The sequence below is a fragment of the Schistocerca nitens genome, chromosome 7 (assembly GCF_023898315.1).
Source record: "Schistocerca nitens isolate TAMUIC-IGC-003100 chromosome 7, iqSchNite1.1, whole genome shotgun sequence".
Lineage (NCBI taxonomy): Eukaryota > Metazoa > Arthropoda > Insecta > Orthoptera > Acrididae > Schistocerca > Schistocerca nitens.
Window position 1 is genome coordinate 365,470,623 of NC_064620.1, and position 18,665 is coordinate 365,489,287.

Below are 18,665 nucleotides of genomic sequence, written 5' to 3' on the forward strand. Positions count from 1 at the left end.
GTTATGGCGAGGCATTGGCGTCGGATGTTGTCTTTCAGCACCTAGAGATGTCGGTCGATCACGATACACTTGCGACTTCAGGTAACCCCAAAGCCAATAATCGCACGGACTGAGGTCTTGGGACCTGGGAGGCCAAGCATGACGAAAGTGGCGGCTGAGCACACGATCATCACCAAACGACGCGCGCAAGAGATCCTTTACGCGTCTAGCAATACGGGGTGGAGCGCCATCCTGCATAAACATCGTACGTTCCAGCAGGTGTTTATCAGCCAGGCTGGGGATGATGCGATTCTGTAACATATCGGCGTACCTCTCACCCGTCACGGTAGCAGTTACAAAACCAGAATCAGGCATTTCCTCGAAGAAAAAGCCCCATTACGGTAGATGTGGTAAATCCAACCCATACCGTGACTTTCTCGTCGTGCAATGGAGTTTCCACGACAGTTGTAGGATTTTCGGTAGCCCAAATTCTGCAGTTGTGGGCGTTGACAGACCGTCGGAGCGTTAAATGAGCTTCGTCGGTCCACAACACGTTACTCAACCAATCGTCATCTTCCGCCATCTTTTGAAACGCCCACACCGCAAATGCCCTCCGCTTCACTAAATCGCCAGGTAACAGTTCATGATGCCGATGGATTTTGTACGAATAGCATCGGAGGTTACGCCTAAGTGCCAACCAAACAGTAGTGTATGGAATGCCGGTGCGACGTGCGACTGCACGAGCGCTGACTTCCCCGTGCATAGACGAACCCGCTACAGTCTCCATTTCTTCCTGAACTGTCTCAGCAGCATTACGCCTTGTGCTCGGTCGGCCACTACGGGGTCTATCGTCTAAACAACGCGTGGCTTCGAACTTCGAAATCATTCTCGCCACAGCTGCATTTGTCAACGGACCTTTACCCGTTCGAATCCCCTTCCTATGGCGATAGGATCGTAACGCTGAACTGGCACATTCCGCATTCTTATAATACAGCTTCAATAAAAGCGCCTTTTCAGGTAACGTCAACATGCTGCGACTGCTGGCGCATCTGATTCTCTCTCTCATTACAGCTCCTCTTATACACGACTGTCTTGCGCAGTCACTGACGTTTTGCTGTCCAGCGCCATCTGTCGGACATTTTGTGAACTTTGTTGTTTTTTGATTCTAATAAAACCCCATGTCATTCCAAGCGTGTGTCAATTTTTACCTCTGTATCTACTTTATTCCGTGGTTTATTAAGTTTTCAAATTTATACTGACTTTTTGATCACCCGGTACTTAAACCAGCACCGGTTCCGTGGATCCCTAAAATGACGAGGAGAGGGGAGAGCGTCCTCCTGGATGAGCCCACAGTGACGTGGGACGGCTGCTGGCAGAGGTAAGTGACCAGGCGGCGTGAGCACCTCCCCGCCGCGACCTGCCAGCGCCCCACCACGGCGCTTCACGACAGCTGAGGCACCTGCCGACACCCGCCGCTGCCGGCCAGACACCGCCGTGGCGCCTCCGGAAGCTGACATGGACGCCTCCGCCGCCGCCGCCGCCGCCTCAGCACCACAGCCCGCCGCTGCCACCAGCGACCGCCGCCGTAGACCGAGACTGGCAGGTGGGTCTCCTACGGCAACCCTCGCACTGGCTGCATCAAGCGTTCTGCACAACATCACCGTCAACTCGGGGTGACTTACACCCACATCCAATCCGCAAAGATTGTGCAAGGAAAAGGATGCTGGTAGACCTCCTTAATTCATATAATCTTATGCAAACCGTATTCTTTCCAACGAGAGTGCAAGGGAACAGTAGAACAACCACAGACAACATTTTTGTTCATTCCTCATTACTAGAAGGGCATTCTGTTAGCAAAAAGGTGAATGGCCTTTCAGATCGTGATGCACAAATTTTAACTATAAAAGATATTTGTGCTGTAACACATGTTAAATATAGTTATCAACTCTTTAGGAAAGCTGATCCAGTTGCTGTAGAGACCTTTGTAAACCTTATCAAGGAACAAGAGTGGCAAGATGTTTACAGTGCTGATACAGTAGACGATAAATATAATGCTTTCCTCAAGACTCTTCTCGTGCTCTTTGAAAGTTGCTTTCCGTTAGAACGTTCAAAACAGGGTACTAGCACAAACAGGCAGCCTGCGTGGCTGACTAGAGGGATAAGAATATCCTGCAGAACAAAGTGGCAGTTATATCAAAACGTTAGAAATAGTCAAAATCTGAATGCAGCAGCCCATTGCAAACAGTATTGTAAGGTGCTTAAAAAAGTTATTAGGAAGGCAAAAAGTATGTGGTATGCAGATAGAATAGCTAAGTCTCAGGATAAAATTAAAACCATATGGTCAGTCGTAAAGGAAGTGGCTGGTCTGCAGACAGGTCGAGGATACAGAATCAGTGCGTAGTGGGAATGTCCGTGTTACTGATAAGTGGCATATATGTACAGTATTTAATAATCACTTTCTGAATATAGCAGGTGAACTAAATAGAAACCTAGTCCCAACAGGGAATCATATAGCGCTCGTAGAAAAAAGTGTTCCGAGACTGTTACCTGAAATGCTCCTCCATGATACTGACAAGTTAATAATTAAACCACTAAAGACCGAGAACTCTCATGGATATGACGGGGTATCTAGCAGAATATTTAAGTATTGTTCTATGTGTGTTAGCCCAGTACTTAGCCTATCTGTAACTTTTCCTTTAGGAGTGGTTGGTTTCCTGACCGACTAAAGTACTCGGTAGTGAAGCCACTTTATAAAAAGGAGACAGGGATAATGTTGACAATTATAGACCTATTTCTATGGCATCGGTGTTTGCTAAAGTTATCGAGAAGGTTGTATATACAAGGTTACTGGAGCATTTAAATTCACATAATTTGCTGTCAAATGTACAGTTTGGTTTTAGAAATGGTTTAACAACTGAAAATGCTATATTCTCTTTTCTCTGTGAGGTTTTGGACGGATTGAATAAAAGGTAGCGAACGCTAGGTGTTTTCTTTGATTTAACGAAGGATTTTGACTGTGTTGACCACAAAATATTACTGCAGAAGTTGGACCATTATGGAGTAAGGGGAGGTGCTTACAATTGGTTCGCCTCTTACTTTAAGAACAGAAAGCAGAAGGTAATTCTCCGCAATATTGAGAGTGGTAGTGATGTTCAGTCCCAATGGGGCACTGTTAAGTGGGGCGTTCCCCAAGGGTCGGTGCTGGGGCCACTGCTGTTTCTTATTTATATAAATGATATACCTTCTAGTATTACAGGTGATTCACAAATATTTCTGTTTGCTGATGACACCAGCTTGGTAGTGAAGGATCTTGTGTGTAATACTGAAACATTACCAAATAATGTAGTTCATAAAATAAGTTCGTGGCTTGTGGAAAATAATTTGATGCTAAATCACACTAAGACTCAGTTTTTACAGTCTCTAACTCACAACTCAACAAGAACTGATATTTTGATCAGACAGAATGGGCATATTATAAGCGAGACGGAACAGTTCAAGTTCCTAGGCGTTCGTATAGATAGTAAGCTGTTGCGGAAAGCCCATGTTCAGGATCTTGTTCAGAAACTAAATGCTGCTTTATTTACCATTAGAACAGTATCTGAAATAATACGCGTATGTCATATGGTACTATTTTTTGGGGTAATTCTTCTGATTCAAAAAGGGTATTTTTGGCTCGAAAACGGGCTGTTCGAGCTATATGTGGTGTAAGTTCGAGAACCTCTTGTCGGCCCCTATTCAATAGTCTGGGAATTCTGACATTGCCCTCACAGTATATATTTTCTTTAATGTCGTTTGTTGTTAGCAATATTAGCTTATTCCCAAGAGTTAGCAGCTTTCACTCAGTTAATACTAGGCAGAAATCAAATCTGCATGAGGAATGCACTTACTTGACTCTTGCAGAAAGGAGTGCACTATTCTGCTGCATCCATTTTCAATAAGTTACCACAAGAACTCAAAAATCTTAGCAGTAGCCCAAACGCTTTTAAGTCTAAACTGAAGAATTTCCTCGTGGCTCACTCCTTCTATTCTGTCGAGGAGCTCCTGGAAGAGCTGAAAAATTAAGCAAATTTCAGTGTTACATTGCTGATTTTCTTTATTTAAACTTACGAATTGTCGCCTGAATACGTTTCTTGTATTTCATTTTATCTCTTTCCACTATCGTGTTATAATTTCTTGTATTGACTCGTTCCATGACCATGGAGACTTCTCCTTAATTTGGTCCCACGGAACAATAAATAAATAAATAAATAATAAAATAAATAAATAAATAAATAAATAATAAAATAAATAAATAAATAATAAAATAAATAAATGACTTACACCCACATCCAATCCTCAGAGAGTATTGAGCATGTGGGAATCTGTGTATCCTGAGTGCTTCGCAGCTTGACAGCAACATTGACTCACTATGGCTGCACACCCTCTACTCGACACTGCCTGCCCACAACTGACAGGCCGAATGCACATCTGTGGTTTACAGTTGTTAGTTCAAGCTGCCACCAGGATTACTGCGATCAAGACAACATGAAAATCTCGTATGTACACTCGACTCTTGATAATTCAGAGTTCAAGGGACATCAAAAATAGTTCGATTAACTGGGAGTCAGATGTAGCTCAAGGAGAAATCAATAAATAGTCGAAATAAGGATTTCCGATACCAATAAAAAATCGAGCTTGAGGAAGTCTTGTAAGTTGGTTGCTCCGCAAGTTGCATGTACACTCGACTCTTGATAATTAAAAATTTAAGGTATATAAGACACAGTTCGATGAAGTATGAGTTCGAAGTAAGGAAAATCTGACTGATCAAGGTTGTTTCAAGAAATAGTCGAAATAAGTATTTTTGATATAAAACACTTAAAAATCAATGATCTTTTCTGCTTCAGCGACCCCCGGCGTGCTTGAGTAATTACGTATTTTAGCGTGACCGAAGTCCGTCGTCTGCTACCGTTCTAAGACGGATCCATTAGTACAAAAAGTTTAAAGACTGGACTAGAAAGCCGGCCGCGGTGGCCGAGCGGTTCTAGGCGCTCAGTCCGGAACCGCGCTGGTGCTACGGTCGCAGGTTCGAATCCTGCCTCGAGCATGGATGTGTGTGCTGTCCTTAGGGTAGTTAGGTTTAAGTAGTTGAAAGTTCTAGGGGACTGATGACCACAGATGTTAAGTCCCATAGTGCTTAGAGCCATTTGAACCATTTGGACTAGAAAAAAATAGAGAAAAGTTAAGCTGGTGATTTTAGTGCTTGTGGTCTCCCACTCTAACAATACCACCACTTGGAAAGTAGGTTAGAAATCAGATTAATAATGTTGCTCACGCAGCATATGTTCGCTTTATCGGGCGACAACAAAGTTATTGACTGTGGATGGTATCATGAGAATGGAAATAATGAAGTCACTGTAAAAAAAGTCATTAATTTTGACACTTACCTTGAATGGATTCCCACGTAGATTTCGTCGAAGTTGTTATGGCTCATCTTGTTGATTCTAGGGTGATTCTACTTTGACCGCTAGAAGTCCAGATCTGTATTTTAGCAATATTTGAAGACCTAACAAATGCGTTTTTCAAGAAATTCTTAATGATCAAACAATCCCAGATCAGAACAATGGTATGGTAGAAATAATTTTTGACTTGGTGTTCACGATCAACATTTTTATTAAACTTCTTGTAAATTCACATATACTTCTTCTTAATTGTCACACCATCAAGAAAACAGTTTTGTATCAATCTTCATATATTTAATTTCCACTTTACTTAATTTCCACTTGACTGTTCATTTACAAAGCGAAATAACAACTTAACTTCTGCAAAGTGAAACAGACTGGTCGAATGCACATCTCTTGTTTACAGATCTTAGTTCAAGCTGCCACCACAATTAGCTTACTGCGCTGACGCTTGTGCGCCAGGAATAAAATCAGTCTCAGAAATTTTCGGACGGGTGGCGTAAATGTGCTCTTACGATGACTTCCCCTCTTCTGAAGATACAGATAGAACCGGCCTTCCTTCTTCTGCTTTCTACATAACTGTTAAAATCTACGAAATCATCAAATACAACATTTTCTCCTAAATCAGGGAGATATTCATTCTTGGTTAAACATAGGAATGTAAAGAAGAGCTGAATCTCGAAACATTTGAACTACCGAGTATCAAATCGGCTGACTTCGAATTATATTTTGTTTGTCGATGCTCAGTCATCACAATCGCTTCGATTTATCAAGAGCACTAATACATACGGGGTTTCTTCGATTTATCGAGATACCTTTTCTTCCAAAAGACAGGACAATTAGTTCCATTCTTCGAGGACGCCAATTGTAGAGGTTCGAATTAGTAAGTTGACTGTATTTGGTTAAGGCCATCATGTTGTACAGTGTGAACTGCACTTCAAAACTATTTAGTTGCTAGACGGGTATTCGGGCATGTAGCCAGTCGTTAGTCGCTTCTGATGCAGAGGCAAATAAGACAAATAAATGAATTCGTATTTAATTCGAGTACACAAGAAAACTTCCTATAGGCGAAAGCAGGGACGTAAGAATACTTACATACTGCACACGTCTACATCAAACGACGTGTCTGTCAAGTGTAAAATCTTATGATGACTATAAATGACGTAGATCTAGAAAACATAGAAACCCCCTGGACATTCAAAACGTAATTATAACCCTGAACACGGCATAGAGCGTCACCTCCTCGTAGAAAGAAAGTGTCTTACCTCTGCAGTACACAGATAGCCGAGTGTACATATCATGTAACTGTGAAACTCTAAACGAATTAGAATGACCATCTCTTTAAAATACACGTAAATACGATCGTCATACAACTTCCCCCATCAGTTGTGTGTGACGTGCGGTGTCACTTCGTCTCAGCCACACTTCCTGTTCCTGTCGAACGCTACTGTCACAGTAAGAAAACGTGCAACCGCTGACCAGGGCAGAGAGTCACATACGACAAGTCTCTGAAACCATACATAGATAGATCATTGGTATGCACTCTCTGTACACCTTGAATATCGCATCTGGACAAATAGTAAATAAGAGATAAAAATTGTTGCCAGCTGTTATGAAAAACACAATAGCAAGACGGGTGCAAATGTAATAAAGTCTGACTCTACCATATCTACATCTAACATCTAAATCTACATGGATTCTCTGCAAATCACATTTAAGTGCCTGGCAGAGGGTTCATCGAACCACGTTCACAATCCTCTATTATTCCAATCTCGTATAGCGCGAGGAAAAAATGAACATCTATATCTTTCCGTACGAGCTCTGATTTCCCTTACTTTATAGTGGTGATCGTTCCGCCCTATGTAGGTCGGTTTCAACAAAATATTTTCGAATTCGGAGGAGACAATTGGTGATTGGAATTTCGTGAGAAGATTCCGCTGCAACGAAAAACGCCTTTGTTTTAATGTTGTCCACCCCGAATCCTGTATCCAGTGACACTCTCTCGCCTATTTCGCTATAATACAAACCGTGCTGCCCTTCTTTGAACTTTATCGATATACTCTGTCAATCCTATCTGGTAAGGATCTCACACTGCGCAGCACTATTCTAAAAGAGGACGGACAAGCATAGTGTAGGCAGTCTCCTAAGTAGATGTATTAAATTTTCTAACTATCCTGCCAAAAAAACGCAGTCTTTGGTTAGCCTTTCCCACAACATTTTCTGTGTGTTCCAATTTAAGTCGTTCGTAATTGTAATTCCTAGGTGTTCAGTTGAATTTACGCCTTCGGATTTGACTGATTTATCGTGTAACCGAAGTTTAACGAATTCCTTTTAGCACTCATGTGTATGACCTCACACTTTTCCTTATTTAGGGTCAACTGCCAATTTTCGCACCATACAGACATCTTTTCTAAATCGTTTTGCAATTTGTCTTGATCTTCTGATGACTTTATTAGTCGATAAACGACAGCGTCATCTGCAAACAACCTAAGACGGCTGTTCGGATTCTCCCTCAAATCATATTTATATAGATAAGGTTCAAATGGCTCTGAGCACTATGCGACTTAACTTCTGAGGTCATCAGTCGCCTAGAACTTAGAACTAATTAAACCTAACTAACCTAAGGACATCACACACATCCATGCCCGAGGCAGGATTCGAACCTGCGACCGTAGCGGTCGCTTGGCTCCAGACTGTAGCGCCTAGAACCGCACGGCCACTCCGGCCGGCTATAGATAAGGAGATGCAAGTGGCGTATAACACTACCTTGGGGAACGCCAGAAATAACTTCTGTTTTACACGATGATTTTCCGTCAGTTACTACGAACTGTGACCTCTCTGACAGGAAATCACAAATCCAGTCACATAATTGAACTCAATTTCACTACAAGCCGCTCGTGTGGTACAGTGTCAAAAGCCTTCCGGAAACCCAGAAATACAGCATCGATCTGAAATCCCTTATCAATATCATTCAACACTTCATGTGAATAAAGAGTTAGTTGTACTTCACAAGAACGATGTTTTCTAAGCCCATGTTGACTGTGTGTCATTAGACAGTTTTATTGGAGATAATAATAATGTGCGAACACAATATATGTTCCAAAATACTGCTGCATATCGACGTTAACGATATGGGCCTGTAATTAAGTGGACTACTCCTACTACCTTTCTTGAATATTGGTGTGACCTATGCAACTTTCCATTCTTTGGGTACGGATCTTTCGTCGAGCGAATGGTTGTATATGATTGTTAAGTATGGAGCTAAAGCATCAGCATACTCCTAAAGGAACCTAATTGGTATACAGTCTGGACCAGATGATTTACTTTTATTAAGTGATTTAAGTTGCTTCACTTCTCCGAGGATATTTAATTCTACGTTATTCATGTTGCCAGCTGTTCTCGATTCGAATTCTGGAATATTTACTTCGTCTTCTTTTGTGAAGGCATTTCGAAAGGCTGTGTTTAGTAACTCTGCTTTGGCATCACTGTCTTCGATAGTATCTCCATTGCTATCACGCAGAGAAGGCATTGATTGTTTCTTGCCACTAACATACTTCACATACGACCAGAATTTCTTTGGTTTTTCTGCCAGGTTTCGAGACAAAGTTTCGTTGTGGAAATTGTTATAAGCATCTCGCATTGAAGTCCGCGCTAAATTTCGAGCTTCTGTAAAAGATCCCAATCTTGGGGATTTTGCGTCTCTTTAAATTTGGCATGTTTGTTTCGTTGTTTCTGCAACAGTGTTCTAACCCGTTTTGTGTACCAAGGAGGATCAGCTCCATCGTTTGTTAAATTATTTGGTATAAATCTCTCAATTGATGCCTATACCATTTCCCTGAATTCAAGCCACATCTGGTCTACACTTATAATATTAATTTGGAATAAGTGGAGATTGTCTCGCAGGAAGGCGTCAAGTGCATTTTTATCTGCTTCTTTGAATAGGTACATTTTTCGTTTATTTTTGGAGGATTTGGGGATTGCAGTATTTAATATCGCTACGACAAACCTGTGTTCACTAATCCCTATATCGGTTTTGACGCTCATTATTAACTCAGGACTATTTGTTGCTAAGAGGTCAAGTGTGTTTTCACAACCGTTTACTATTCGCTTAGGTTCGTGAACTAACTGCTCAAAATAATTTTCAGAGAATGCGTTTAGCACAATTTCGGATGATACCACGAGCTTGTCAACCCTCACCGAACGACGTACGAACGAATCTTGTCAATGTTTAGCCAATTTATATGCATGAAAACGGAAAAAACTTGAACCTACACTTACTTGGTTAAAACGTAGTTATGATTTACTGTACAAAAATCTACAACTGTTAAACTACATTTCTACATAGCTTCCGAAATTTTGTAGGCACTTGTCATAGCGTGGCACAAGTTTTTGTATGCATTCTTCATAGAACGTTGCCGCCTGTGTATTCAACCATGTGGTAACACGTTTTTCAGCTCGTCGTCATAGTTGAAGTGTTGACCACCAAGGACAGATTTTAGGTGTAAGAAGAGATGAAAGTCGCTAGCAGCGAGGTCCGGGCTGTACGGAGGATGATCAAACACGTCCCAGTGAAATTCCGGTAAGAGTTGTTTGGTCACATGAGGTTGGGCATTATCGTGGAAAAAGCAACCACCTTTTGACAGTAATCCTCGGCGCTTGTTCTGTATTGCGCGGCGCAATTTCTTAATGGTCTCGCAGTAACCATGTGCATTGATTGTTTGGCCTCATGGTAAGAGAAATACCTATTGTCCCAAAAAAAGGTGCACATGACTTTTCACGGTGTCAAGATTTGCTTAGGCTCAACCTTCGCTGAGGATGAAGTGTGCCTCCATTCCATTGATTGCCGTTTTGTTTCAGGGGTTTCGTACGATACCCAGGTTTCATCCCCCGTGACTATCCGAGAAAGAAAGCCATCGCCTTCTTCATTGTAGCGTGTCAAAACCTGAAGTGCACTGCCCATCCGTTGTTTTTTGTGTCGTTCAGTAAGCATTTTGGGTACCCAACGTGAGCAAAGTTTTCGAAATTTCAGTTTTTGAGTAACAATTTCATGAATTAGTGATCGTGAGATTTGCGGAACTTCCATAGCAAGGGCACTAATTGTAAACTTACGGTTGTGCTTAATCTACTCTTCAATTGTGTGAACAATTTCATCAGTAACCACAGACGGGCGTCCACTTCGTTCTTCATTTCGCACTTGATCACGTCCTGCATTGAACAGTCTGACCCATCTCCTAACCATTGAATCACTCGTAGAACTTTTGTCCGTAAACCTCGCAGATTTGCCGATGAATTTCCTTTGGTGTAACTTTCTTTGCATTTAGAAAACGAACCACGGATCTGATTTCACACGCGGCGGCATTTTCAATCACAGCTGACATTATAAAGGAGCACTACAAAGCACACGTCGGCAGCAGCGATCTGAAAATGGCGTACATGTCTTCTCCTTGAGTCAGAGTAACTGCCGCGCATGCTCGGAACAGGGATCGTAGCGCTGCCGCGGATAGAAATAGAACATAGTCTCCATATTTGTTTAAGCATTTGTCATAACGTTCTACAAGCATTTGCACCCCTTTCGTAGATGTCTGCCGCCTGTGAAGTAACCAGTCTTTAATTGCTTGTTTCACCTCATCATCTGTTGCGAAGCGCTTGCCGCCGAGAAACTCCTTTAGGTAGCGGAACAAGTGAAACTCGCTCGGCGCCGAGTCCGGACAGTACGGTGGTTGGACAAACTGTTCCCATACAGGAGATCTGATCGATTTTGGATGCGAATGACAATATGGGGTCTGCAATTGTCATGCAGCAGCAAAACTCCAGAAGTAAGAAAACTACGTGTTCAGTATAGCACGTCGAAGTTTAGTCAGGGTGGCGCCGTAAGCGGCTAGATTAATTGTTGACCCTTATCGCATGAACTCGTCTTACAAGACTCCATATCTATCCCAAAACACGGCTGCCATAACCTTGCACGCTGAGATTGTCTGCTTGACTTTGATGATGCCGTGTGAGCCCCCACTGTTGACTGACGTGGGGAATCTGGGGTCATGTGGGAAACCCGGGTCTCGTCCCCTGTGACAATCTTCTATAAAAAAAACTGATCACCCCCGTTATAGGTCCAAAAAATCAAGAGCGCAACCCATTCATTCCTTTTTGTGATTCTCAATAAGTAGCCCGAGAATCTAAGGCGTGCAGAATTTTTGAATCCGCAACACTTCAGAGACGATTTTGTGCAAAGTTGTTCTATCCACACTCGGAAATTTCAGTGCAGAAGTTGAAATTGTGAATTGCCGGTCTTCCACAGCTTTACCAAGCGAGGTGGCGCAGTGGTTAGCACACTGGACTCGCATTCGGGAGGAAGACAGTTCAAACGCCCGTCCGGCGACCCTGATTTAGGCTTTCCGTGATTTTCCTAAAGCGCTTCAGGCAACTGCCGGGGTGGTTCCTTTCAAAGGGCACAGCCGATTTCCTTTCCCACCCTTCCCCAATCCGATAGGACCGATGACCTCACTGTTTGTTCCCTCCCCCAAATCAGCCAATCATCCACAGCTTTGACCAAATCTTCTGAGATCACTGATAGTTGGCCTGATCACGCTTCATCATGGATATTTTTCCGTCCGTTCTTAAAAGCTCTCACTCACACAATTCGCTGTCACTGATTGCGTTGGGGCCATATATCTCTCTTATCTGTCGACGAGTTTTTCGTTGCTACAATGTTCCTCTCTGCAAAAAAACCTAATCAATGAGCGTAATTCACATTCGGTGGGCTGATAAATTGTTTTAAACATTTTTAAGTGACACTGTAAACAACACATTGCGACAGTACCAATACAGATGACGACGTCTGTCGTGCAAGTAACTCCGAGAATCGGTGCGCATGCGCGTTTCAATTTTCGTGAACCGTTCAATTAGCTACAGCGATTCGTATCTCACTTTCCGAATAATACTCGTATATATGGTATCGAGCTTGTGAAGAATTCCTGCCAATCGTCTGCGTTTCTCCACTCAGTATGGAAATGATATATCAATCAGTAAGAGGAATCTGATGAGGCGTCATCTTTCCTATTAACGACCACCCGAAATTGTATACGTCTGTTTACTGATGAACGTTCTCTGGAATACTCGTTTGATCGCGTGGCATAAACAACATTTTACTAAGTAGTGTAAAAATTTTGGTATTGGACTGCAAAATACATGACAATAGCCGAAATGGATACAAAATTAGATGCAGATTGTCAATACCAGTGATTATAAATTCAAGTGTAAGGAAGTATTTTCTGAAGGTATTCGTCTGAAGTTTTGCCTTGTGCGGAAGTCAAACCTGCACGATGAACAAAGACTCTAGAAGCTAAAGGTGACAAAAAAGAGTTTTTCTTCTAATATTTGTTGCTTTCGAACCGATTTCCATCTAACTGGGTCCTTGTCAGGGAACAAGTGACCAACGTTCACAAGAGATAACAGATTGTAAGAAACCAAACAATAGAAATAAAGGTACCATGAACACACAGACTGTTTGGTCACGACAAATGTCAAGTTGAGCGCACATCACTCATGTTGAGCATAAAAAAATTAGGTTTGAAAACGAAAAAGCCTGTAGTTAGAAGCAATCGATGTGGTATAGATCTCAAATTATAGAAGTCCCTGTTGAGTTTAAGAACGGTTCATCACAAACATACTTAAAAAGGAAAGCAAGGATGACTGCGCAAATTGTCGAGGCATCATAGTTCTCAGTTATATATAGAGACTACATGGCAAGGTCCTTAAACTAGAAATGAGAGAGAAGTTGAAAAAGTAGAACAGCGGCTTTCGGGCAGAAAGATCTTTTATCGATAACATTTCCAGGATTATGCAGGTGACTGACAAGAGAATGGCACGTAACTTGCAAACGCGTATACTTTTTATAGACTTGCAGAAGGCCTATGACAGTGTACCCCTTTTCTAGGTCGTGGGAGGCAATGAACAACCAGAACATTCATAAATTTTGCGTACAGGCCCTTATAAAGTTATATTCAGACAATACTTGTCGTGTAATAGTTGGGAAGTTACTACTACAGAAACTAAAGTTTAGCAAAGGACTGAGGCAAGGATGCTGCTTAGCTTCTATCCTCTTTGAAATATTTTTCAATGAAGTACTAAAAAATTGGAAAAGGAACTGCAGAAACAGGGGAATTAGAGTAGGTAATGACATCCTGTTCTCCCTAAATTTCGCAGACGATAAGGTCATCTTCACCGAGAAGGAAGAGGATGTGTTTTCTGTGTTAAGAAAGCTTAAAGAAGAATATGAGCGGTGAGGCTTGAAAATTAAATTTACAAATACTGAATACTTGGTCGTCGGAGGTATAGGAAGGGATCTTGTTGCGTGTGATGGATCTACAGTAATGTGTAGACTATCATATAAATATTCAGGGACACTCATTTAGGATAAAAGTGAAAGAAGCGAGGAAATAAAGCACAGAATGGGAAAGCAAGAGGTGGCAACTAAACCATTACACTACACTATGTCGAATGAAACTACGTCAAAGGTTCAAAGAAGGGCAGCTCGTTTTGTATCGTAGCGAAATAGGGGAGATAGTGCCACAGACATGATACGTGAATTAGAGTTGCCATCATTAAAACAAAGGCGTTGTTCGTTGCGACGGGATCTTCTCATGAAATTTCTACCGCCAGTTTTCTGCTCCGATTGCGAAAGCATTCTGTTGGCACCCACCTTTATAGGGAGAAATGGTCATCTGGATAGAATAAGAGAAACCAGGGCTCGCACAGAAAACGTTAAGTGCTCGTTATTCCCGTGCGCCGTTAGAGAGTGGAACGGTAGAGAGACAGCATGAAGTTGCTACATTGAACTCTCTGCCAGGCACAGTATTGTGAATACCACAGTAATCACGTAGATGTAGATGCAGATTAAAATTTTGAAAAGGATATACGAAACTGTCAATGAAAAGAAATTAAAGGCAATGGAAATGGATTTCTGGAGACGAAGTTGTGAAGTACAAGAAGAGGCAAAATAATAACTGAAGTGCTACGAGAGCAGATGGGAGTTACAAAGGATATTGTAGACATAACTGCAAATAAACAGCTAACATGGTAGGGACGTCTTAGAAGAATGCCACAGGAAAGATGACCTTCTAAACTACGGCACTGGAGATCTCCGCGACACAAAAAAAGAGGAAGATCTTGGCTACATTGGCCATGCAAGAAGAGTACTGTCAAGGTGGAAAGAGATGGAAACATGAATCTGAAAGACACCACATGGCGTAGAAGACTCGTAGAAAGAAGAAGAAAGAAGAGTATAAGATTCAATCGGGCAGTACATTCGCAGTTTCACTTTAAAAAACGTGTAACTAAAGTTTTTAGTGATTGAATGAAACGAAGAACTTAAAAAGTCCGTTAAGTTTCTTTCGAAAATCTCCATTCGGTTCCTCTGTCATAAAAACTTAATAACTTTGCCTGGGTGCGTGACAACATAAATAGTAGGTCGAGAGACAAGTGCTACCCGAAAATTTGTGGGAAATCTGTCCACTCTCTTCCGGGCTTGGGTAGTTTATCATCATTAATTTAGTGCCACAGTAACTGTCTGTTATCATTTGTACACGGCTTACCTGCCGTACAGGCAGATGTTGGAATTCTTTGGCTTTATAGAATACTGGTTGCTTGCTGTGTTTTTTTTTTTTTCAATGAATTGTCATTTTTTGTTTTTAGCAGTCGTATTTTCTGGTTTAATTGTTTTGACCTTTGGAATAACTTTCCTGATTATGCCATTGTAGTACGGGGTGACATCAACCTGTCAGGTACAGCTTTGGAGAGTCATGCTATAAAAACTGGTGCCAGAGACAGGGATTCGTGTGATATTATTTCGAATGACTAGTCCGAACATTTCTTCGAGCAGATAGCTGGAGAACAAATTTGTGAAGGGAACGTCTCAGACCTCCTAGCAACAAAACAGATCTGAGCTTATCGAATCAGTCAACGTACAGGAAGGTATGAATCATCATAAAACTGTGTTGGCAACTATGACGACGAGTATTACAAGGGGTGTTAGGAAAATATTTTTGCTTTGCAATAGTGATAGGATACAACTGCAGAGTACCTGAGCAGTCAACATCAAATTTTCATTGATGAGGACGAAGATGTAGAGCACAAATGGAACAAATTCAAAGGCATCTTTCAATGTACGTTCAGTGAAGTACGTTCCGAATAAGGTCTTCAGGAATGCGAGAAACTCACCGTGGTTTAATAGTCGTGTTAGAAAATTGCCACATAAACATAGGGAACTCAATCACGGATTCAAAAGAAATCAAAACCTTCCTGAGAAACAAAAGCTGAACGAAGCGAAAATGAGCGTAAGTAGATCAATGAGACCTACGTTCAATAACTTTGAAAGTAAAACTTTGTCAAATGATCTGACTAAAAGCCCTAAGAGTTGTTTTTGTCTTACTTAAGGTCAGTACGCGGTTCGAAATCATCTGTTTAGTCGCTCAACGACAATAATGCCACCGAAACAGAAGATAACAGAGAGAAGACCGAAATACTGAATTAGATCATCCTAAACTGTTTCACCGCGGAAGATCGTAATACGATCCCTCATTTCATTCATCATACGAACGGTGAAATGGCAGATACTAAGATAACCGATCGTAGGACAGAAAAGCAACTACAATCAGTAACTAGTGAGAAGGCATCAGGATCAGATGAGACACCTGTGAGATCGTGCAAAGATTATGTGAATGAACTTACTCCTCTACTAGCTCACTAGAACAACGAAGAGTGCCCAGCGACTGGGAAAAAGCGCAAGCCATTCCCATTTCCACGAAGCGTCCTAGGACAAATGGTTCATATGGCTCTGAGCACTATGGGACTTAACTTCTGAGGTCATCAGTCCCCTAGAACTTAGAACTACTTAAACCTAACAACATCACACTCATCCATGCCCGAGGCAGCATTCGAACCTGCGACCGTAGCGGTCGCGCGGTTACAGACTGTATCTCCTAGAACCGCTCGTCAATCTTAATATAGTATGTGGAACATGTTGTATGCTCAAGAAGTAAGAAATTTTTGGAGAACGAAAATGTCCAACACAGAAATCAAAATGGATACAACGGAGATCCTGTAAATACACTATTGACCATTAAAATTGCTACACGAAGAAGAAATGCAGATGATAAACGGGTATTCATTGGACAAATACATTATACTAGAACTGACATGTGATTACATTTTCACGCAATTTGGGTGTATAGATCCTGAGAAACCAGTACCCAGAACAACCACCTCTGGCTGCAATAACGGCCTTGATACGCCTGCGCATTGAGTCAAACAGAGCTTGGATGGCGTGTACATGTACTGCTGCCCATGCAGCTTCAACACGATACCACAGTTCATCAAGAGTAGTGACTGGCGTATTGTGACGAGCCAGTTGCTCGGCCACCATTGACCAGACGTTTTCAGTTGGTGAGAGATCTGGAGAATGTGCTGGCCAGGGCAACAATGGAACATTTTATGTATCCAGAAAGGCCCGTTCAGGACCTGCAACTCCAGAAAGGCCCGTTCAGGACCTGCAACTTGCGGTCGTGCATTATCCTGCTGAAATGTAGGGTTTCGTAGGGATCGAATGAAGAGTAGAGCCACGGGTCGTAACACATCTGAAATGTAACGTCCACTGTTCAACGTGCCGTCAATGCGAACAAGAGGTGACAGAGACGTGTAACCAATGGCACCCCCATACCATCACACCGGGTGATACGCCAGTATGGCGACGACGAATATACGCTTCCAGTGTGCGTTCACCGCGATGTCGCGACCATCATGATGCGGTAAACAGAACCTGGATCCATCCGAAAAAATGACATTTTGCCATTCGTGCACCCAGGTTCGTCGTGGCGTACACCATGGCAGGCGCTTCTGCCTGTGATGCAGGGTCAAGGGTAACCGCAACCATGGTCTCCGAGCTGATAATCCATGCTGCTGCAAACGTCGTCGAACTATTCGTGCAGATGGTTGTTGTCTTGCAAACGTCCCCATCTGTTGACTCAGGGATCGAGACGTGGCTGCACGTTCCGTTACAGCCATGCGGATAAGATGCCTATCATCTCGACTGCTGGTGATACGATGCCGTTGGGATCCAGCATGGCGTTCCGTATTACCCTCCTTAACCCACCGATTCCATGTTCTGTTAACAGTCATTGGATCTCGACCAACGCGAGCGGCAATGTCGCGATACGATGAACCGCAATCCCGATAGGCTACAATCAGACCTTTATCAAAGTCGGAAACGTGATGGTACGCATTTCTCCTCCTTACACGAGGAATCACAACAACGTTTCACCAGGCAACGCCGGTCAACTGCTGTTTGGTTATGAGAAATTGGTTGGAAACTTTCCTCATGTCAGCACGTTGTAGGTGTCGCCACCGGCGCCAACCTTGTGCGAATGCTCTGAAAAGCTAATCATTTTCATATCACAGCATCTTTTTCCTGTCTATTAAATTTCGCGTCTGTAGCACGTCATCTTCGTGGTGTAGTAATTTTAATGGCCAGTAGTGTAGAAACCCTCGCTCTGTTCCTCCATGAGATCTATAGCACTGTAGACAACGTGGCTCAGGTTGAAGCCATGTTCCTAAACTTCAGGAAGTGTTTGAAACCGTTCTCCACTGGCATTTAATAAAAAACGCACGACCTTACCGAATATCGGATTAGAGCTGCGATTGGATCTTAGACTTTCTTGTAGATAGAATTCGATACGTCATTCTTAACGGAACAAAATCGATAGATACAATGTCCGAAGTGTCCCAAGGGAATGTGACAGGACCGCTGCTGTTTACAGTGTATGCAGATGATCTAGCAGAAAGCGTCGGAAGCTCTTTAAGACGGTTCGCAGATGAAGTGGATGTCTATAAGAAAGAACCATCGCCAGAAGACAGTACTGGTTTGCAGAACGACCTACAGTTGGTTGATGAATGGTGCAGCCTCTGGTAGTTGACCCTGAACATCAATAAATGTAGCGTATTGCGAATACATTGGCAAAGAAATCCACTACTGTACAACCACACTACTCATGAAAAGTTGATGGAAATAGTGTATCTACTGAAAAATATCTAGAAGTAACTATCCAGAGCTACCTTAACAGGAATGATCACATAAAAAATAGTAGAAAATCAGATGCTAGAGAGATTCATGGGAACAATCACAAGGAAATGTAACTGATTCACGGAAAACCTGGGTTACAAGACGCTTGTTCGACCCGTTCTTGAGTACTGTTCATC

At 42.3% G+C, this 18,665-nt stretch overlaps 1 protein-coding gene across 1 annotated transcript in view; it reads left to right on the forward strand.

Annotated features, from left to right (window-relative positions):
* Positions 1 to 1,481: 1,481 nt before the first annotated feature.
* Positions 1,482 to 18,665, forward strand: part of LOC126194746 (putative inorganic phosphate cotransporter) — a 194,315-nt gene continuing 177,131 nt past the window's right edge. The window contains exon 1 of the mRNA XM_049933013.1: positions 1,482 to 1,582. Coding sequence (XP_049788970.1) covers positions 1,495 to 1,582 — 88 coding nt within the window. The 5' untranslated portion in view covers positions 1,482 to 1,494. The remainder of the gene's footprint in view (positions 1,583 to 18,665) is intronic.